Raw genomic sequence first — 24,080 nt, 5'->3', positions numbered from 1 at the left:
TAGACACCCTTACCTCTTGTGTCTTTGAAGGCATTGGTCCTGGATGGCTTCACCCTACTTGGGTTTCCTTTATGGTGGACCTACTAGACCTTACACACCCTTACCTCTTGTATCTTTGAAGGCATTGGCCCTGGATGGCTTTACTCTACTTGGGGTTCCTTCCAGACACTACAGTTACCACCTGTGGTTAATATATCTATTGCTTCTTCATGTTCTTTATGGTGAACCTAGTAGCCTTTACACACCTTACCTCTTGTATCTTTGAAGGCTTTGGCTCTGGATGGCTTTACTCTACTTGGGGTTCCTTCCAGACACTACAGTTATTACTTGTGGTTATTATATCCCTGGCTTCTTCGTCTTCTTTATGGTGGACCTACTAGACCTTACACACCTTACGTCTTGTATCTTTGAAGGCAATGGTCCTAGGTGGTTTCACCCTATTTGGGTTTCCTTTATGGTGGACCTAGTAGACTTTACACACCTTACCTCTTGTATCTTTGAAGGCTTTGGCTCTGGATGGCTTCACCCTACTTGGGTTTCATTTATGGTGGACCTACTAGACCTTAGACACCCTTACCTCTTGTATCTTTGAAGGCATTGGCCCTGGGTGGCATCTGGAGTACATTGATGTTAAAGATGAGACTATGAGCAAGAGCTTCCGCTTCCAATGTGACCGGTGGTTGGCCAAGAACGCAGATGACAAGCAAATCATCCGAGAGCTCGCCTGTGCCAACAATGATATCCTGGACCTGAAGGAACGGACATGTGAGTAGACCGGAGCTTCTGCCATGTGTCATGGAGCGGCACAGGTGGTTAGGTGGTAGCGGCAGGTTTTGGGTGACTTTTATTGTGCTTCCTGCAGCTTATGAGATTGTGACTGTAACAAGTGACAGAGAAGATGCCGAAACCAAGGAGAATGTCTGGATAATTCTAGAGGGGAAGAAGGGAAGATCTAAGGAGCTGATGATGGAAAACTCCTCCAAGAAGAGGAGATTCGCACAGTGAGTCGGGTTCTATTTACTGACTGTGTAGTACTGTATATACTCAAGTATAAGCCAACCCGAGTATAAGTCACAGTACAGGGATAATACACACAGTGATGTCACAGTACAGGGATAATACACACAGTGATGTCACAGTACAGGGATAATACACACAGTGATGTCACAGTACAGGGATAATATACACAGTGATGTCACAGTACAGGGATAATACACACAGTGATGTCACAGTACAGGAATAATACACACAGTGATGTCACAGTACAGGATAATACACACAGTGATGTCGCAGTACAGGGATAATACACACAGTGATGTCACAGTTCAGAGATAATACACACAGCGATGTCACAGTACAGGGATAATACAAATAGTGATGTCACAGTACAGAGATAATACACACAGCGATGTCACAGTACAGGGATAATACACACAGTGATGTCACAGTACAGGGATAATACACACAGTGATGTCACAGTACAGAGATAATACACACAGTGATGTCACAGTACAGGGCTAATACACACAGTGATGTCACAGTACAGGGATAATACACACAGTGATGTCACAGTACAGAGTTAATACACACAGTGATGTCACAGTACAGGGATAATACACACAGTGATGTCACAGTACAGGGATAATACACACAGTGGTGTCACAGTACAGAGATAATACACACAGTGATGTCACAGTACAGGGATAATACACACAGTGATGTCACAGTACAGAGATAATACACACAGTGATGTCACAGTACAGGGCTAATACACACAGTGATGTCACAGTACAGGGATAATACACACAGTGATGTCACAGTACAGAGTTAATACACACAGTGATGTCACAGTACAGGGATAATACACACAGTGATGTCACAGTACAGGGATAATACACACAGTGGTGTCACAGTACAGAGATAATACACACAGTGATGTCACAGTACAGAGATAATACACACAGCGATGTCACAGTACAGGATAATACACACAGTGATGTCACAGTACAGGGATAATACACACAGCGATGTTACAGTACAGGGATAATACACACAGTGATGTCACAGTACAGAGATAATACACAGTGATGTCACAGTACAGGGATAATACACACAGTGATGTCACAGTACAGGGATAATACACACAGTGATGTCACAGTACAGAGATAATACACACAGTGATGTCACAGTACAGGGGATAATACACACAGTGATGTCACAGTACAGAGATAATACACACAGTGATGTCACAGTACAGGGATAATACACACAGTGATGTCACAGTACAGGGATAATACACACAGTGATGTCACAGTACATAGATAATACACACAGTGATGTCACAGTACAGGGATAATACACACAGTGATGTCACAGTACAGGGATAATACACACAGTGATGTCACAGTACAGGGATAATACACACAGTGATGTCACAGTACAGGGATAATACACACAGTGATGTCACAGTACATAGATAATACACACAGTGATGTCACAGTACAGGGATAATACACACAGTGATGTCACAGTACAGAGATAATACACACAGTGATGTCACAGTACAGGGATAATACACACAGTGATGTCACAGTACAGGGATAATACACACAGTGATGTCACAGTACAGGGGATAATACACACAGTGATGTCACAGTACAGAGATAATACACACAGTGATGTCACAGTACAGGGATAATACACACAGTGATGTCACAGTACAGGGATAATACACACAGTGATGTCACAGTACATAGATAATACACACAGTGATGTCACAGTACAGGGATAATACACACAGTGATGTCACAGTACAGGGATAATACACACAGTGATGTCACAGTACAGAGATAATACACACAGTGATGTCACAGTACAGGGATAATACACACAGTGATGTCACAGTACAGGGATAATACACACAGTGATGTCACAGTACAGGGGATAATACACACAGTGATGTCACAGTACAGAGATAATACACACAGTGATGTCACAGTACAGGGATAATACACACAGTGATGTCACAGTACAGGGATAATACACACAGTGATGTCACAGTACATAGATAATACACACAGTGATGTCACAGTACAGGGATAATACACACAGCGATGTCACAGTACAGGATAATACACACAGTGATGTCACAGTACAGGGATAATACACACAGCGATGTCACAGTACAGGGATAATACACACAGTGATGTCACAGTACAGAGATAATACACACAGTGATGTCACAGTACAGGGATAATACACACAGTGATGTCACAGTACAGGGATAATACACACAGTGATGTCACAGTACAGGGATAATACACATAGTGATGTCACAGTACAGAGATAATACACACAGTGATGTCACAGTACAGGGATAATACACACAGTGATGTCACAGTACAGAGATAATACACACAGTCATGTCACAGTACAGGGATAATACACACAGTGATGTCACAGTACAGGGATAATACTGTGTACGATGTGACATCACATTGTTGGGGAAATGATCATCATTAGTAGAAGCTCCTATGGCCATAGAGTTCACTAGGCTTAACCCTCTGTTGGATGCTACAATAGATCAGCACATAACACTGGGGGGTGTTGGTCATCTGAGAATTGGATCTACACCGGTGACAGTGTCATCACTTTCCAGTTTTCCTTTTATAACCATTTTTTTTTCCGATAGGAACGCGACAGACGTATTCAAGTTCTCCTCCAAGAACGTGGGTGACATCGCTGCTATATGCGTCGGGCATTGCCCTAAGGACGGGAGGAAGTTTTCACCAAAACCAGATTCCTATTGGCACGTGAAGGAGATCACCGTCACCGAGACCGAGCTCGGGAACCAGTAAGTGACGCCGCCTCATATCCTGGGTGGAGTTGGGTCATGTTGTAGCCACACCTTCCTGTAAGTCACGTGACACAGTGGGGCTCATTTACCGGTCCAGTCATGATCCTGCTGTGCGTTGTCCGGCGAGGATTTGGGTCTGCCGGATCTCACTAAGGTCCGTGCGCCCAATATCCTGCATGTGTCGCTGCTGCGCTGAGGTCTGCCGGAGTTCACCTTCTTCTTCCTGGTGCATGTAAGAGCGTGATCTTGCGACACATTTTGTTTTTTAAATTCCGCGTTTTTTCAGAATATTTCGGTTTGTCCGACGGCCACCCCCCCCCCCCCCCGATTTCTGTTGTGTCAATGCCGGCGCCGATGCGACACAATCCGATCGCGTGCGCCAAAATCCCGAGGCAATTTGGTGCAAATAGGAAATATTCGGGAAACCCGACAAAAGTGCGGCGTTCGTACCCTCAGTAAATGAGCCCCAGTATTTCCTTTTTTAAGGGGCGTCTCATAGGCTCTCAAACTTGCATATTCTACAACCGGGTCAGCGATCTCGTGATTTGTCAACTTGACTCCAAATTGGACTTTTATCCCTCACTATTACCCATAGTCCCCCACCCCTGCTCAGGGTAAGGGTGAGATGAAGATGTTTTATCTAGAGGGATTTGGCTTGAACATCTTGAACCTCATCTATGAACTATAATTATTCTTGTCGGGGGCTGAAGATAAATTTGAGAAAATATTCTGAAGTTCTGTTCCATTTACCGACCTTCAGTATCGTCCTTGTTTATCTTCCAGATACATTTTCAACTGCAACGCCAAGATCCCGCTGCGGAACAAGAGAGACGAGTACAAAGTCTTCGAATGTGCCAAGACCATCGAGAGCTTCGCCAGCCGGGCCCGCAGCTTGGTACCAGTCAAGTATGAAGTCATCATAGTGACCGGTTTCGAGAAAGGATCGGGAACGGACGCCAATGTCTCCCTCACCATGTACGGGTCTAACGGTGACTCCGGGAAGCACGCCCTCAAGCAGAAGATGAGGAACCTCTTTGAGCGCGGCAAGACCAACCGTTTCTACATCGAGACCTTAGACTTGGGCGAGATGAAGAAAGTGCGAGTGGAACACGACAACAGCGGCCTCAGCCCCGGGTGGCTGCTGGAGAGGGTGGAGGTGACGAATTCGGCAACTGGCGTCACCACCATATTCCCTTGTGGCAAGTGGTTGGACAAGAAGAGAGGAGATGGTGAGACCTGGAGGGAACTCTACCCAGTCTACTGAGGACCTCGCCCGACCAGCAGGACTCGTGTCATCCGCCACAGATTTCATAAATTATTACAAAAACGTTTTATATCAGATTTTTTTGTATACAGACTTTGTATAATGTGTATATGACAGATGTATCTATCGGCGTTTATATATAACCTCTCACTGTACGAATCCATTGACGAGCCAAGATCCAGCTGCTTCTCCGGGAAACCGGCGGATGCCGTGACTCATCGGAGCCGGATAATGAGCCGGAAGCCTTACCCAATGGCGTGAAGCTTAATAAATGACTAAATCGTTACTTGTAGTTGTCAAGATTTGAATCTTGTGATCCTAAAAATTCCCTAAATTCAGGGTTATATATAATCAGCACAAAGTCTAGAATCGTGTCTGTACAGACCCCAATATGGTGCAATTAAAGGGAATCCATTTTGACCACACGAAGCTCCAGGCAGTGTTGGGTATTTTCCTCGGAGATCCGTGTAATCAGTGTGTGTTGTTAGTAGTGGCAGGACTGTGAAAAATGCATTTATATCCCAGGATTGTAGCTGGACTCTGAGAACTAGGATGCACTGGAGCTCTCCTGAGTAAGAGCAGTCACAGGCTTCGGGTTGGATATTACAACAGACTGGAGGGACCAGGAAGTAGTTGAAATGCAGAGATCAAGGCCACAGAGGTGTGAGGACACTCCCCCAAGTGTTTCTAGTCCAGCTACAATCCTGGAATATAAATCCATATTTCATAGTCCAGCTGCTACTAGCATTATACACCAAGGTGGCATATCACAGTATACAGTATATATCAGTATAGATAAGTCTTCTTCTTCTCTAAGAACCTCAAATGATGATTCCGGAACTATGAACCTTACGTTATATGGGATATAGTGTAGCAGATTTTTGCATTGGGGTCCAGCAGCTTCATGTCGCTCGTCTGGTTTCAGGGTCCGGTTATTTTTGCACCAGGGTCACCAATTTTTTGACTGTCCAAAAAACAGGTAAAAGAGGGTTTGTGCGTGTTGGGGTTTCTGGTGCTTTGCTTCCTCTCCCCTCCGGCGTGGTGCACTGCGGAATGATTAGGATTCCTGCGCTCGGCAGGACTGCCCTAGATGTGTACATTACACCGCACCGTCATCCCTGCCCTTCAGCTCCTCATTTTGTTAAAAGTATTGATTGGCGCCGTAATTGGCTCGGAGGTGCATCCAGAGAGACCTGGAAATCCCAGATGCGGACGGAAGCGGCTAATTGTCTGCGATCCTGCTGAACGCGGCTGACACAAGCAGGAAGGGGAGGGCGGTGGATGGGGAATAGTAGCAAAATCGGCTCCAACTAGTTCATTGACGAAAACTGCGGAGCTCAGACGCAGCCCGGTACATGATCCAGAGCACGAGATATGCAGCCCACGGTGATGGCCTCTGGAACGTGCCTGCCAGGACCTGCTCTGGAATGGGCAATAACAGTCCACAAGGCAAGGGGTATCGGCACTGAGGCCTTGCTGGGTGGTCACGGTCACTCTCCCCTGGCTGTTCCCAAATGAAGCAAAGATAGAAGGGGCCACACTTTAGTACTAAATGGTGACAAAGAGTAGACTCGTGATGGTTAGTGCAGGGACAAACAAAGAGCCAGTCAGATCCAGAGTACAGTCATTTATTGTCCAATCCAAACAGTGGTGAAGGATGGCTTTAAATCTAGCTATGGTTTCCGGCCTCGATTACTTCCACTGGCTATTGGCTGTAAGGTTCACATTATTCCTTTAACTCTGTGGCTGAAACAAGCAATAGTCTTCAGGCCGGGACTCACTCAGCTCTGCTACATATAATTCTCTCCTCTCACTCTTGATTACAAGAATCTTCCAGATACAGGGTAGATTCCCATTTATAAACTATGAAATACTCCCTCCAGTAAGTTCTGGGTTGTCAGCCAATAAAACAGCCTGTTTACTACCAGGTGATGTTTAAACACTAAACATCAAACATGAATAATATAATATGTAAATGCACATGTGGAGGTGGTGATGTTCTACCCAGCTCGCTCTCAGACAAGGGTTAAAGATTAAAGGAAATCTCCCATCACAATCCACCATGATAAACCAGGGCCATTACTCAAAGATGCAGGCACCGGGACTGTGGTATCTTCTTATATTTGTTATCCAGTTATGCACTGAAAAGAATGTCTTTGGATCTTGCACTTGTTTCCATTAGAGGGTTTCCACTAGTTTTGTGTGGTGGCTGCACTTTGAAAAATGTGCACCTAAAGGGGCTGTTACTGCTGCGACATCCCCCACTGGGGCCTAGCCTTTTCTTGGGGCCTGGAGGCAGCCGGGGCCAGAATACCGGAGTGGCTGGCGGTTGCGGCCTAGGGCACGCTGATATCACGGTGCTTGGTATGGAGACCAGAGGGCCGTCCTACAGCCTGGCAGGTCTCCACCAGGTGGTGTGTGCAAGAAATATGGAGGGAGAGGCTGTGGTACTGGTTCTCCCTGGGGCGACCCCTGAGTGTCTGTGTCACGGTTCTTTAGCTGGAAATGGCCTAAACAGTCAACAGCAGATTCGGATTCTGGTACCGGAGTGATCATGGAGGGTGGTCCGCAGGAATAGCGCACCAGCCTGGTAGTAGATGCTGGGATAATGGAGATGGAGCTGTGTCCAAATTGTGGAAGCTTCATCTCTGGTTTTAGAGTCTCCTGCCTCTGGTCCTGGGTTTTGTGTCAGCACTGAAGACTGTCTCTTTTCATTCAGTCCATGTGGTCTGGACTGTTGGCAGACTCCAAAGAGACAGAGGTCTGTACTAGGAGCAGACCTGGTGGTAAAGAGGCCTGTGCTCCCCCTGCACAGGATTTTATCCTCCCCCCTGGTCAGGTGGTAGCACCTCTCCAATCACACTCCAATTTACAATACAGCCACATAATTGGATAACATCTTACACCCATTTAACTATTGCCTTTCCAGGCAGAGGCTACAGCTGCTAACTGGATAGATTCTAACAGGAAGAGGACCTTATTTGCAACAATTACTCTGCCCATACATTGGCAGGGGTGTTGCACTGCTTAGTCTGACTTTGCGACACATTTATTACTGTGACTCAACAGAATTTTGTTGCACACTTCCGGAGCAGTGTGGGTGGCACCGGATAATTGAAAACTGTGCGTCAATATTCAATAATCTGGTGCCCCCTGCACACTCGTGAGGCAGATAGCACCACATTTTATAAATCTGACCCTATATTTTTTCTTGAGAATTATCAAAAGATTTTGGATACTTACGTCTTATGAAGAGGACAGGTGTGATCACGCCATCACGTCTTCGGCAGCAGCATCAGGCGCCTGGTGGGGGAGCACTCCACTCTTTTAATGTCTGGAGAACCTGGGACCCACCTCCCGTCCCCTAGGACAACGGAACGGACCTAAGAAAACAAGAATTTTCTGTTGGGAGGTATGGAACAGGCTGTCGGGCCTACAAGCAGAAGGACGGTTGGTCCATCCATGGTCCCGGTCTGCCACCGTTATAGGATAGAAGATTCGTCCCGTCCAGCCAACTCTTTCTCCTCTGACTTTGGCCATTGCCGCCCTACGCCATCATTATCCGCTCCCTTCCAGCAAGGTCGATGGTTTACCAATTCCATCTGAGCCCAATGTTGAGCCGCAACCTTTTCATCTTTAATTAAAAGGCAACGAATAAAACGTATAAATCCATGTAAATTAGAGAGGAGACGGCAGCAGGATGAGCCGGGATGTCTACGATGATTCCGCTCCTGTTATTTATTATGCATCCTGTGCCATCGTAACATCCGACTGGCAAACACCTCAGGGGGTTCTGTATATATCTATCAGCATATAGTCAATTATTCATGGAGCTAACAAGACAACATAGCCTCGTGTCTTCAGATACTTCCATCCACGGAACGTTCTAGAGATGAGAGAAAGTGGGGCCCTGCTGAGACGACAGCGAGGTGACGCCATGATCTCATTGATATTCATATAGGGCTCATCTTACCGGGAAGCAGCTGTGAGATGTCAAGCTTTATACTATATGGGTCTATCATCTCATAGGGGCGCAGTGGGAATTTAAAGGGATTGTCGTACATGCGAATTATACATAGGTAAACGGTCCCCATGGTGAACTTGCATCCAGCCCGGATACCACAGAGGGGTTGGAAGACTTCCAGTACACGTGCGGCTGAGTCGATTGAAACAAGGCCAAGAATCAGAGAGAACTGAATGTAAAGATTATAGCACTAAATTCTCACTTAAAGGCATTTCACATTTTTTTTGTAGGGATAGAAAACAAAACAGGAACTTACCATTCTCTGGCTCCCGGTTTCTGCCGTAGAGGTCATCCGAACCCTTGTGGAAACTTCTGGCTAGAAAGTGGCCTCAGTGGTCACAGATGGAGGTTACTGTTGAGCATCACCAGTCCAGTATAACCCCTTTAATGTTAACGTTAACATGGTGGCTAGTGCTAAGTGTTGTCTTGTAGTAATGTGGTCATGGGTCTACAGGAGTATCTTGCCCTTATAAACGCTGATTTTCTCTAAATACTCAAGTTCTTCTCACATACTTAGACCTTCCCAGTATTCACATCAGAGTCCAACTCCTCCACCATCACTCATAGCCACCCCCTTATTCCAGTTTCCTACCAATTTTGAAAAGTATCCTCAACATGGCCACCGATCTCCACCGATAATCCCACCGTAGCCCTCACACAGTAATCATAGGATGCCCTTCTCCTTCCCCCATTAATAGCAGCCATCTCTCCCCGCAGCAATTTGAAGGTCCTCAAGTACCGACCATCCTCCCACCTCCACAGCATCTCCTTTGTGCTGAAGTGTCCCCATGGTTTACTGACCCCATAGTATCATGACAGCCCAAGGCCAGTAATCTACCATATGCATAGTATACAGTGAACTCGTTAGCTCCATCTAGTGGTGGCTGCAGGAGGTCAGAATTTTATCATTTCTCTCTAGTTAATGTGGATGATTTGTAGCTCTGCTCCAAACAACAAAAAACAACCTGTTAAAAAGTGAACAATCCCTTTAAATAGATGAAAACTTGTTAACAAACACTGATCATTGGACTTGCCTTGTAACATGTTTTTGGCATCCCCTGCAGTTATGAGGGATCCCCTATAGTACACAGACCCTATGCCCGAGGCCCTCATATGCTAGTGCTAGCATGGGGCCCGATTTATCAACCTAATTAGATGGAGTTCCCCTTTAATGTCGGGACAGAGATGACACCGGGGCTGTTTTCCTGTGATAACCCTGGAGGATTCCTCTCCATCGTGTATCCGCAGGAATAGAGTCATGTTTATGAGACTGACAGATCAGAGGAGGATGGAAGGAGATTTATGCGGCAGGCGGCAGGAGATGCCATAATGATGCATCTAATTAATGTGATATTAGCCCAAACGAGATGTTGTTCCTGATTACACGTCTAATTATGCATTACCTGAACTTCTGCTGATTGCATCAGATTCACCCAAATGTGGAAACGGTGATTGCGCTTTTTGACATTTCTCCTCCAAACAGACATTCAGGACAACCCCCTCCTCTGCGAACCATCATGACCGGAGCTGCCCCAGGACAAATGATTGGCCACCAGGAGCTGAGCAGTGGGCGGCCCCCGCTGTCATAGCCCATAGTCTTACATTGGGAGCAGATTCTGGATCATTTAGCCAACAGGGCGAACTTCAAAATTTGCCCTCCCCCAAATTAGGTTGAAAGCTGTTGTAGAAACTCATAATACACACCTCAACTGCTGCAGAACATCATAATACACACCTCAGCTGCTGCAGAACCTCATAAAACATAACTCAGCTGCTGCAGAACCTCATAATATACACTTCAGCTGCTGCAGGTGTATATTATGAGGTTCTGCAGGAGCTGATGTTTGTATTATGATGTTCTGCAGCAGCTGAGGTGTGTATCATGAGGTTTTGCAGCAGCTGAGGTGTGTATCATGAGGTTTTGCAGCAGCTGAGGTGTGTATCATGAGGTTTTGCAGCAGCTGAGGTGTGTATTAAGATGTTCTGCAGCAGCTGAGGTGTGTATGATGAGTGTATGCAGTAGCTAAGGTGTGTATTATGATGTTCTGTAGCAGCTGAGGTGTGTATAATGAGGTTTTGCAGCAGCTAAGGTGTGTATCATGATGTTCTGCAGCAGGTGAGGTGTGTATTATGAGGTTCTGCAGCAGCTGAGGTGTGTATTATTGGTTTTGTAGCAGCTGAGGTGTGTATTATGATGTTCTGCAGCAGCTGAGGTGTGTATTATGTTCTCCAGCAGCTGAGGTGTGTATTATGATGTTCTGCAGCAGCTGAGGTGTGTATTATGATGTTCTGCAGCAGCTGAGGTGTGTATTATGAAGTTCCCCTGAGCTTCGCTATCCCTGAGGACGCCATGTTAGGTGGTAAGTGCAAAGTGTTGTACTAGTTAGTCGTTGATAATGGTAATAGATAGTATCATAACATAGTCACTAGTAATACAGGGGAGGGCTACAAGGATAGAGAGGAGGGGTATTAGTGCCCCTGACCCTTCCTGTGAGAGGGGAAGGAGAGATACAGACACATTGCTGTCCTCCCATGGAGCCCAATTCTGTACATACTTACTACTTATACGACCACATACACACAGGACAAAGGCGTCACAGAAAATAGGTTCAATGAACTGTAATAAAAATTACGTCTTAGTAAAATGAAGGGTTAAAGTTGCCAGGTTGGCATTCGGAGATATATTGAAGGGGTTAAACTATCATTTTTGTATTCAATGTAAATCTAATTTGGCATATTATGAAGTTCTGCATCAGCTGAGGTGTATATTACAAGGTTTTGTGGCAGCTGAAGTGAGTGTGATGATGTTCCCTCATATTGTGGCCCCATGTCCTCCATCCTACTCTTCCTGTCCTCCAGCCTCCTCCTCTTGTCCTCCATCCTCCTCTTCCTGTCCTCCATCCTCCTCCTGTCCTCCAGCCTCCTCCTCCAGACCTCCAGCCTCCTCCTCCTGTCCTCCAGCCTCCTCCTCCTGTCCTCCATCCTCCTCTTCCTGTCCTCCAGCCTCCTCCTCCTGTCCTCCATCCTCCTCTTCCTGTCCTCCAGCCTCCTCCTCCTGTCCTCCAGCCTCCTCTTCCTGTCCTCCAGCCTCCTCCTCCTGTCCTCCAGCCTCCTTTTCCTGTGGCCTCCTGTCTTCCATCCTCCTCCCCCTGTCCTCCAGCCTACTCCTCCTGTCTTCCAGCCTCCTCTTCCTGTCCTCCAGCCTCCTCCTCCTGTCTTCCATCCTCCTCTTCCTGTCCTCCAGCCTCCTCCTCCTGTCTTCCAGCCTCCTCTTCCTGTCCTCCAGCCTCCTCCTCCTGTCTTCCAGCCTCCTCTTCCTGTCCTCCAGCCTACTCCTCCTGTCTTCCAGCCTCCTCTTCCTGTCCTCCAGCCTCCTCCTCCTGTCTTCCATCCTCCTCCCCCTGTCCTCCAGCCTACTCCTCCTGTCTTCCAGCCTCCTCTTCCTGTCCTCCAGCCTCCTCCTCCTGTCCTCCTCCTCCTGTCCTCCAGCCTCCTTTTCCTGTGGCCTCCTGTCTTCCATCCTCCTCCCCCTGTCCTCCAGCCTCCTCCTCCTGTTACCTCCTATCCTCATCCTCCTTCTTCAGTAGCCCCCTGTCCTCTATATTCCCCTTTCTGTGGCCCCTTGTCCTTTGTTCTGGGGTATTAAAGAAAACTGTTACTTACCTTCCGTTGTTCCCACGCAACAGTCTCACTTCCTCTTCACTAGGGCTTTGACTGTGACTCAGAGGAGGGTCCGGGGCCAGCCAAAGAGAGGAACTATCTCCTCCCATGACTTGTTTAGACATGTGAAGAGGTAGCAGGAGCTGATCCCGCCACCTTCTGGCCCTGAAGCTGCTCTGCAGCTTTAAAGTAGAGGACCAGGAGGATGAGGGACAAACCGAGGAGAGAGGGGCAGCTCGGGACAATCTCCCAACCACCCGGAATGGCGAGACCGCGACTGAAAACCGGGAGAGTCCCGCCAAATTGGGGATAGTTGGGTAGTCATCTACTTTCCATATGAAAAAAATGAATCACACAAATAAAAAATGGAAAAGATCAGAAATAAATAGTAAGCAATGCAATTCGATTTATTAGTTATAAATAAAGTACAAAAAATTCCACAAAATGTGAATTGAAGCAAGTCCACAATTCTAATGTCTCCTCTGTAATGCACTATTGCTTTCATATTGATAATAATAAATAATCTTCTAGCATTTTTTATTCTTGCCTTTTTTTAGCTTTTTTTTACTATAAAATATTCTATATGTAACAAAATGTTCCACCACAGCAAATCAGACAGCAGTAGAGATTACAAAACCGACCATGACCATTTCTCTTCCCCGCGTTATTAAACAATTAACTCAAGGAATTTATTTTTTTACCTTTTTTTCCCCCTCTTTGCGTTTTATATTTTGGATCCTAAAACCAGTTTGGCCCCAGCACATGTGTACGATATACGGAAAGTCTAATAATAGAAACGGACCTCACTCTATAAACTGCACACACAGCAACCAATCAGATCAATCGTCAGACCCACATCGTACAATGAAGCTTTAATCTGGTTGGCTGCTAAAGGTGCCACGCCCACTTCCTGATCAACTTTGTCTTGTCCTTGTTTTGCTAAATAGCTTTATAATTTACACTTTTATTGTCATCTAATGAACATCTAAACGGATATTCTGAGGATGAAGTATCATAATCCAGCAATTATTTATAGAGGTTTTACCCAAACGCGAGATTTGTTCAAGTGTAAACATAGATAGACAGATAGAGGATAGAAAGATAGATGGATGGATAAATGGAGAGATCGATGGATAGAATAGAAGAGAGAATGAGATAAATAGACCATGGTAAGAAATTTTGATAAATGAGATAGATAGAAAGGTAAATAGTTAATACATAGATAAATAAATAGATAATAGATATGATATATAGATAGATGTAAGAAATAGAGCGATAGATATGAGATCCAGAGATAGATAGATAGATAGATATGAGATAGATAGATAGATAGATATGAGATAGATATATAGATAGATAGATAGGAGATAGATAGATAGATAGATAGATAGATAGATAGATAGATAGATAGATGGATAGGAGATAGATAGGAGATAGATAGGAGATAGATAGATAGATAGGAGATAGATAGATATGAGATAGATAGATATATAGATAGATATGAGATAGATATATAGATAGATATGAGATAGATAGATAGATAGATAGGAGATAGATAGATAGATAGATAGGAGATAGATAGATAGATAGATAGATAGATAGATAGATAGATAGATAGATAGGAGATAGATAGATAGATAGATACGAGATAGATAGATAGATAGATAGATAGATAGATAGATAGATATGAGATAGATAGATAGATAGATAGATAGATAGATAGATAGATAGGAGATAGATAGATAGATAGATAGGAGAAAGATAGAAGATAGATAGATAGATATGAGATAGATAGATAGATAGATAGATAGATAGATAGATAGATAGATAGATAGGAGATAGATAGATAGATAGATAGGAGAAAGATAGAAGATAGATAGATAGATATGAGATAGATAGATAGATAGATAGATAGATAGATAGATAGGAGAAAGATAGAAGATAGATAGATAGATAGATAGATAGATAGATAGATAGATAGATAGATATGAGATAGATATGAGATAGATGATAGAACTTTAGTTGATAGATAACATGGGATAAATATGATCTATTAGATAAGGCAGTGGATAGGACTATAGATCATGGCAAAACAAGAGAGACAGATTCGATAGGAGATAAAATGATAACTGCAGGATATGACAGTAGACGGAAACATAGATAGAGAGAGATTCATAAGAGATAAATAGAAATAAGATTAGATAGATGGATAAAATATATAAATATGGGAAATAAATAGGAGATAGATAGATTAATAGATAAAATATAGAGATAATAGATAGATAGATAGATAGATAGATAGATAGGAGATAGATAGATAGATAGGAGATAGATAGATAGATAGATAGATAGATAGATAGATAGGAGATAGATAGATAGATAGATAGATAGGAGATAGATAGATAGATAGATAGATAGATAGATAGATAGGAGATAGATAGATAGATAGATAGATAGGAGATAGATAGATATGAGATAGATAGAATATATATATGATGCTGGTACAATGAGCCGGTAGTGACCTTGCTATTAACCCTTTGCACGCTCTTCAGGTAATGCGGTGTCTGGTAATGCAGGGGATGATCTCTCGGATGTGCTCCGGGTGCAGAGATTCTCAGAATTGCGCCTCATTTGCATGCAGTAATTGAAAGCTCCCGCGTCAGTCTCTCTCGTCCCCCTTTAGCTTGTTGAGACCACTCTTCCCCATCACTGGTGTTTACTCCTATGAAATGAACGCCATGTTCTCCGCTTAATACGTCTCCGCCATTAATTATAATGAAAAGCGAGATATCGGCGACATTTCCAGCACATTGAGTGTAGAAGAGCAAGGCAGTTCTGCAGATGTAGTGTAGCAGAGATGAGGCTGTCATTTAACTCTTTGGAGCGGCATTACTAGATGTAGAGGTGACATGAAAACAAACTCAGCACTGCTACATCCAGGTTGTGTACAGTCCTGCTGTGTTTGCTGTCCAGCTCTGCTACATGTGTATAGTGCACAATGCTGTTGCTATTGCTCTCAGTTGTACCACATGCATATAGTATCCAATGCCTCCGTTATTGCTGCTCAGCTCTACTACATCTGTATAGTGAACAATGCTCTACCCATTGCTGCTCAGCTCTGCTACATCTGTATGATGTACAATGCCATTACTATTAATCTCAGCTTTATTACATGCCTATAGTTGCCTCCGCAATTGCTGCTCAGCCCTGCTACATTTATATAGAGAACAATGCTCTACCCATTGCTGCTCAGCCCTGCTACATCTGTATAGAGAACAATGCTCTACCCATTGCTGCTCAGCTCTGCTACATCTGTATAGTGTATAATACTGTTTCTATTTCAGCTCTGCCTCGTCCCTACAGTGTATCCAATGCCTTCGCCATCGCTGCTCAACTCTGCTACATCAGTATTTCATACACAGCTGCTCTATATCATGTACATGTGCCTGTATAGCAGAGCTGAGTTTGTCAGTCTGTAGAACTAAAACTGAATATGAATTGTGTGACCCTCAGCATGTAATTCCTACCATTCTCCGCAGCTGATAGGAGTTGTAGTTCTAGATCAAGGAGAGGGACACAGGTACATCCCCCAGATGAATAAATATTTGCCCTCCCCCACTCCAATTCTAAATTAATTTTGAGTTTTTGTTAAAAAAAAAACCTACAAAAATGAGTTTTGTACAGAATTGATTATAAAAAACTTTAATTGTACAAAATTCCGTGTGATTTGCAGACAATCGGGATTGTACATTGCGTTTCGCATTGGCGCGTCGTACATCGCTGTGACAACAATACAAGCCATTAGCAAAGCCGACATAAGTGGCGCCTTAAAACCCCGGCTCCGCGTGACGCCGACAGATTAGAATAATTGGATTTTTACATTAACTTTCCTCGTACTCATTTCAAAGTGAGAATATTACATTTTCCGCCAGGTTTGCGGTATAAATTAGTCCGATTTTTACCACGTTACTGCGGGAGGACTCTTTGGTTACTGAAGGGGAAGTAGGGCCGGGGCGTAAATACGATTTATTTGTATTATGTTGGAGACCGCAGCGGCAAAATACATTCATTTATTCACTGCATTCAGGATTTAAAGGGGAACCTGAGATTTCTATTGTAGGATTATTCATTGGTTTCACTAATAATTGGCTTTTAGGCCGCTCAATGGAGTCGTAGCCTAGCAACAAATAACCCATTTTAAAAAAAGAGACCAATCACAGTGCAGCTTTCATTGTCTATTTGGCTCTGGAAAAATGAAAGCTGCTCTGTGATTTGTAGCGGTGTAGTTTTTCTTTTCAATAGCTTTATTAGTATCCTCAGTACTGACACAATAATGGAGATATTGGGGAAATCTCCATGTAAACAAAATTGGGGCAGTTTTTGTGGTAAATGTGAGTTTACCCTCCCAAATTGTGCCCATTTCTCCTTACTTATAAATGTGGGTGGGGCTATTCCGGTCATAACATTATTTGCGCGATGATACGGATTTAAGTAATACCTGGACTCTAATGAGCTCCAATCTGGATTTTAGTTTTTGTCCCAAATATCTCTCATATCATGAACAATTATTTTATTAAAATAATCATTAAAATTATAATTAAGTTATTAACAATGTCACATCTTACGCCCACCAGGGGTAGAGTAAGACCACCATGGACCCTGGGCTGTAGTAATATTATTGCCCCTACAGGTCTGGAATCACTTCCTACATCTGGTACTAGAATCAGCTTTTTGGGGAATGGAGGATGTGCCCCTTCTGCTGCTTTCAATCAGCGGTTTCAGGACCTTTAGAAGACCTTTAAAGGTCCTGAAATGGCTCTTGTTTGTATTGAAATTCATGGGTGAAGGCCCTTCTCAGTATAAAATTTGTTTGTTGGTTTAGGTGGCCATGGGTCTCCTAGAAGGTTTGGGCCTTGTGCTACCACCCAAACTGCCTATAAATAATCCACTACCGATGCCAACATAGCACAATTGATGTATAAACTGCTAGTTTTAACAAATGTGTCACGTTAGGTTGTCTCCTGGGGGCTTATATCATCACTCACTAGGCAACAGCTCCATAATCAATTAATGGAAGGGTCTAAAAGCTATTTTATGGAGAACCTAATCCTAATTATACACTTTCTCCCATGGCGGGGGCATATTAACCCATGGTTGGCGAATAGTTCCCACATATTTTATGGTCAGATTGGTGGGATTGTCTATGATCAATCAATTGCTGATCATAAGTGGTTATACAAGATCATGCATTCTACCTGCAGTGGCCACTAGTGGGGAAAAGCGGTATTACATGTTGCTCATAGAAATTAATAACCAACTGGGTCAGAAATGGACACGTTGGGTCCTCCAGGGTGGGAGTTCTTCTTATTTAGCAACTTATACAAGGGGTGTACTTATTTTATGGGTGCGGTGGCTTTAGTAGACACTAAAGAGTAAGATTTGACATCTCCCTGTTGGCATAGACAGGACGTTTTGAGGCCTGTGAAGGTTGTACAGCACTTTCTAGACTATGTACCGACAAAACAAGTCCCACCTCTTGTTGTGGACACATGACCACTGATATGACCTTCTCCACAATGAGTATTTGGCACTACACCTCACAGGTCATGTAGCAGATGGATGAAGTTATCTTGGCTATAAATTTGGGGGGTGGGGGGATATGACAAAAAACAGGCAAGACGTTTCATTTTTGGGAATAAAGTTTACTGCATGGGTCTCTGCAGCCGGCATGACATCACTGTAATAGCTCCTATAGATTTGTGCATATATTCAATTGGCAGCAGCTTCATGTGAAATAAATTTTGCTTAAAAAAGACAAAAAACGAGAAAACTCTCCATAGAGAGCAAAGGTAACAATGGCAGCGGCATGGAAGGGCACGCGCTATCGCCCGCTCCGTCCATCGCTTTGGAATAATAAGAGATTTTAAGACTTTTTATATACTGTATATACTTTATCATTAGATTTCGCTTCTTTTTTTACGATACAACTTTTTGTATTATATTTTTTTCCCAGTATAGTCACTATAGCTCTGTTTCCATTTTCAGCAACAAACCTTAAGATCCAAAAATAAAGTAACACTTAATGAGTCCCATCAGAATAAGAGGACAGAGCTGCCCAAAAACCCCCCAAGTAAAACCATAACATTTTTAAAATAGAATAGTTCCTATTTTTTTTTTTCACATGGTTTTGTTTGCTTTAGTCAAGTAGTTTGAAGTTCTATTCAGCCATTTTTTTTTAATATTTTGTAAAAGTTGGGTGAGATATTGCCCCATTACTGTTCCCAGGACAGGTGTTACTTAGTTACTACAATTTTAATTTTTTTTTGCCTTTTTGGGAGCACTAAGTCAACTGGATGACATCATCAAGCTGCACAGAATGGGCGTGTTCACACAACTGATTTCCAGACAGATTTTCTATTGGACGATCCTTGTTTAACCACTTCCTTACTGCTGTACGACTATATACATTGTATATATAGTAAGGGCTGTATGGAGGGGGCTCATGTTCTCCGCCTCAATACTTCCACTTTGGTAGAGATGACGTGGAAGAGAATGACGACTGTTTTTGGTCATATTTCTCATCTTATCCAAAAACAGCCATGTGAACATGGCCTAATGGTGATCCCGTCGACTACATCTTAATGAACTGTTTCATTCTTATAGGTTGGACTTGATGGACCTGTGTCTTTTCCTAACCTAAAAAATGGCTGAATACATTTTTTCAAACAACCTAACAGAAGGGATTTTTTCAATTTTTAAAAAAAAATTTTTAAAAAAGAATTTTCACCAAAATTAAAGCTCTCATTCTCCTGGGGGTTCTTTTTTTTGGTTTCCCTAGTAAAGAGGGAAAAAAGTAAAATTGACCCATAGTAATTGTGCACAATACCAATGTCCTTTGGGACAAAAGGAGGCGGTGCCAGCTCTGGAAAATCATTTTTTTTTTTTAACTGATCCCCTCTAAGGGCTCATTCACATGACCATATATGGTGGCTGTAAAAAAACACAGCCATAGAGGTCTATTGTGCAGGTCACGGTGTATTTCGCCATAGTGACCATGCAGCCAAACCACAAAATATAGGGGCCGTCCTATTCTTGCCCGTTTTTGCTTAGCTTCCTATGAAGGTGGGAGGGGCAAAGAGAGCTCCTCCCCTAATCTCCACCCAGGCCCCAAACCCCGCCCACTTTGCAGCCCATTTTTGTGAATGAGGACTAAAGATTTTTCCTTCTACCTGAGGTGTTACCACCCAACTACTCCATAATCATAGAATTCATATTTGGGCAACGTCTTATAGTTTTTTTTTAATACAAAAATTATTTAATAGACAGCGAGGAAAGTGAAATGGTCATCTCGGTTCGATCATGAGTGCAAATAATATGTATATGTGCTAAACACGTCCACTATATTGCAGTTATCCACTAGGTCACAGCATACAGAATCAAAGGTTTTGCATTCATAAAGGAATGTATCCAAGATTACAGCACCACAGTAATACAGTTCATAATCACACACCCTGAATTATTATTACTCGTTTTTTTTTTTTTAATCGTTTTCCACAAGATAAAGATTTCGTTTTTCTTTAAAAGTTTACTATCACATGCAAAGCATTCCAGTCCAGAGCAATGCAAAATATGAGGTAATAGGAGTTATGTATATTTATAGATATCCATATATATATAAAAAAAATTAGTATCATCTCTAAATAAATAAATTATAATTAAAAAGGCCAAAACAACTATAAAAATAATTAAATAAGAACCCACAAAAAAAAAAAAAAAAAGTCTACCAGTTAGTCATAAATTATGATTGTTAAATATAAGGCATTGAAACTCACAAAACCCTGTAAACTATCAACGGCTGATTCCTACGGACTCCGAAAAAATCGTTCTACAGTGTCATATTCTCACGAGATATTTAACACATTTAACCCTATAACACCAATACGATCTGCGACGTCACGCTTTAAGGGTTTCATACACATAAATATAGTTCCATTAAAAACTTGGTGCTTTTGTTTCCGTCATTGTTTTTTTTTTTTCTCTTTGTTTTTTTTTTTGTTTTTTTTTTAATAGAAAAAAATGTGCTTGTTCATTAGGCGATAAGATAATACTTTTATCCATCCGGACACACTGTGATGGGCTCTGTAAAACATGCGCTGATTGTTCCAGGCTCTGGAGGGTCTATGCTGAAGACCCTGTATGTCGTACACTCTTCTTCATGTCTGTGGTTTATGGTTTGCTCTGCTTTTGCTGGAAGGGGTTGCGTGTGACCCCATGGCCATCCCATTATATGAATTAGCCCTGGAACCACATCCCCACCTTACTAGACAGCACATGGCCATCCCACTACATGATTATGTCTAGGACCTAATGGCCATCCCACTACCTAGTTTAACACAGGACTCCATGGTCATCCCAATACATAGCTTAGCCTAAGACCCCATGGCCATCCCACTATATGGCTTAGCCCTTCACCCCATGGTCATCCCAATACATAGCTTAGCCTAAGACCCCATGGCCATCCCACTATATGGCTTAGCCCGTCACCCCATGGTCATCCCAATACATAGCTTAGCCTAAGACCCCATGGCCATCCCACTATATGGCTTAGCCCTTCACCCCATGGTCATCCCAATACATAGCTTAGCCTAAGACCCCATGGCCATCCCACTATATGGCTTAGCCCGTCACCCCATGGTCATCCCAATACATAGCTTAGCCTAAGACCCCATGGCCATCCCACTATATGGCTTAGCCCTTCACCCCATGGTCATCCCAATACATAGCTTAGCCTAAGACCCCATGGCCATCCCACTATATGGCTTAGCCCTTCACCCCATGGTCATCCCAATACATAGCTTAGCCTAAGACCCCATGGCCATCCCACTATATGGCTTAGCCCTTCACCCCATGGTCATCCCAATACATAGCTTAGCCTAAGACCCCATGGCCATCCCACTATATGGCTTAGCCCGTCACCCTATGGTTATCCCATTAATGCCCTGAAATATATCCTAGAATTAAACTAAGGTGGCCACAGGCACAAAAATGACCAACGTCTAACTCATTACATTCATTTTTGTTGATATTCAAAAAAAATGTATTATAATTACTGTAGATTTTTACCTTTTTGAATAATTTGACTTTGTCTTTATGGTCGATTATTAGCAGATCATTACGTTAACAAAAAAATGATGTCTTGCTATGACTTGGGAGGTCCATAGGGTCTATAGATGTCAAACTTTGGGTCCTTTCCCATGGGACTCTGTGACCATTTGTTAGATGTCCATCACCACCCCCCCTCTTGAAGAATGGGTCTGAAAGATATATTTTTGTGACAATGGAATGTACCTGCTGTGAGGGTAGGATCTCCCAGGTCATGACATGACAAACTTTGTTAACAGAGTTGTCAGGGTAAGGTAGATGGTACTGTAGCAGCTGAGACAATATCGACAACAAGTCTTCATCTCCGACCAATGGAGCCAACATTTTTTTAAATCAAATTCTATACCACAACCCAAACATGGATCTGATGGGTCTCTGGTGGCTGTTTTATGGCCATGGCCACCTTATTTAGTGCTCTTCTTTAATTGGAGTGAATCCATTGAGGTAAAAGGCTTTCGGACAACTGCGGTATTGAAGGTCTTGGGGTATCATGGGATAACTTTTAGTTTTGCGCTAGAACTCTACACCAAATGAGCATTAATTAGGGTCTTTGTATACAGAAATTTGTAAGTGAAGCCTTTTTGAAAATTTTAAAAATTTGGTAAATACAAAATTTCCTACTTCTGACATATAAGCTTCCTCCAATAGGGGGCACTTGATGGCCATTTTTTCCTTCTGTAGGCAAATTAATTTGCATATTTGTTCCTAGGGAGTATTGCCTTTTAGAATGAAGACCCCCCCCCCTGAGAGCAAACGCCTTGTCTTGGGTTAAATGGAATTTTAAAAAACATTCTTTTGAAATATTCAAAAAATTTTCAAAAATTCTCTCTCTTTTACTTCTAGATATTTTTGGCACCTGAACGGTAGTAAGTCACAACCCAAAAGCAAAGTTGGGATGTTATACCCCACTGATTACTCTCAAGGGGGTCACCCAAAAAATTTCGAGATTTGAGGTTTCAGCTAACGGCTTTGTTATAGCAGCTATTATACGGCCAAGCATCCGGGCTTTGGGAAGCCCCTCAACAATTATGGCTGCAATGTAGTCAGGACCCCTGGGGGGGATGCTGGACCATAATAATCGAGAGAATGGACTCTAGTGGGTGTTGTGGGATTAATTTTTATCTGATGTTCCCAGCAAAAGCAGAGCAAGCCCCGGTAATGATCTGAGAAGTTATTTGCCCTTTATATAACCCATTGTAAACATAAAAGTCGTAAATAAATAAATTATTTCAAAAGCAAAAAAAGGAACAAACTAAAAGGCTGCAAACCTCCTCCGATTCTTTTTTTTTGTAAACAGGATTTTTTTTCCCCTAGCCTCTAATTTTTTTTTTTTTTTTGGGAAGTTTGTAAGGAAATTTTCATGAATCTACTACTATCATGGCTCACCCAAGCACCAAAGAAAATTAAAAAAAAAAATGTAAAAAAAAAAAATACACAAAAATTAGAACAAAAATATATAAATTAAAAAAAATTATAAAATAATATTTGGTGCAAAATTAGGCTAATAGCAACATGTCCAACCACAAGATGACTAGGGCATCAAACACAGAACATTTTTTTTTGACATAAGCTAACATGCTCCAGATGCCGTCCACATAAATACTGTAGCTAAGTACCCCTACTTGATTCTACTTATTGGAGAGGTATATATACAATCCTTTTTGAAGTGCAGGATTGGCAAGCCAGACTACCACACTAGTACCTCCAAGAGCTGGTCTCCATCTCCAGCGATCGCCCTCTTTGGCTCTAGGAAGGCCAGCTTCCAATGCAACAGGGCATTATGGCTGTTAAGATCCTCGGGTAATTGTTACTTGCCCACAATTCGTCTACAGAATAATGTGCTTGCAGGCTTTCCTCTAAAACAAATGGCTCAGAAGGCAAAGTTTTGCTGCAGGCAATGGCCACGTGACCTGATAAGGAACATGGGATCCTGACACAAGTCCTCCTCCTCCTCTCAGCTGTCCTCTCCCAGTTGCGTTTCGATGTCCACTCTGCAGATCGGACACTTCTTACTGGTCGCCAACCACTGGTCGACGCAGACTTGGTGGAACAGGTGCATGCAGGGTAACCTCCTGGTAGGACACAACAAGCAAATTAGTCCATTGTTAGACATG

At 43.0% G+C, this 24,080-nt stretch overlaps 2 protein-coding genes across 4 annotated transcripts in view; one reads left to right on the top strand and one right to left on the bottom strand.

Moving 5' to 3' along the window:
• Window positions 1-5,406, top strand: part of LOXHD1 (lipoxygenase homology PLAT domains 1) — a 176,822-nt gene extending 171,416 nt beyond the window's left edge. For both annotated transcript variants that reach the window (XM_072132870.1, XM_072132875.1), the window contains 4 exons: window positions 595-765; window positions 863-1,001; window positions 3,692-3,853; window positions 4,640-5,406. In XM_072132870.1, the coding sequence (XP_071988971.1) occupies window positions 595-765; window positions 863-1,001; window positions 3,692-3,853; window positions 4,640-5,120 (953 nt within the window). In that variant the 3' untranslated portion in view covers window positions 5,121-5,406. The remainder of the gene's footprint in view (window positions 1-594; window positions 766-862; window positions 1,002-3,691; window positions 3,854-4,639) is intronic.
• A 9,866-nt stretch (window positions 5,407-15,272) lies between these two features.
• ARK2C (arkadia (RNF111) C-terminal like ring finger ubiquitin ligase 2C) overlaps window positions 15,273-24,080 on the bottom strand; it is a 78,376-nt gene continuing 69,568 nt past the window's right edge. For both annotated transcript variants that reach the window (XM_072132868.1, XM_072132869.1), the window contains one exon: window positions 15,273-24,038. In XM_072132868.1, coding sequence (XP_071988969.1) covers window positions 23,921-24,038 — 118 coding nt within the window. In that variant the 3' untranslated portion in view covers window positions 15,273-23,920. The remainder of the gene's footprint in view (window positions 24,039-24,080) is intronic.

Source organism: Engystomops pustulosus, chromosome 1 (genome assembly GCF_040894005.1).
Source record: "Engystomops pustulosus chromosome 1, aEngPut4.maternal, whole genome shotgun sequence".
Lineage (NCBI taxonomy): Eukaryota > Metazoa > Chordata > Amphibia > Anura > Leptodactylidae > Engystomops > Engystomops pustulosus.
Note: the sequence above shows the minus strand (reverse complement) of the source record. Positions and strands in the feature narration are given on the sequence as shown.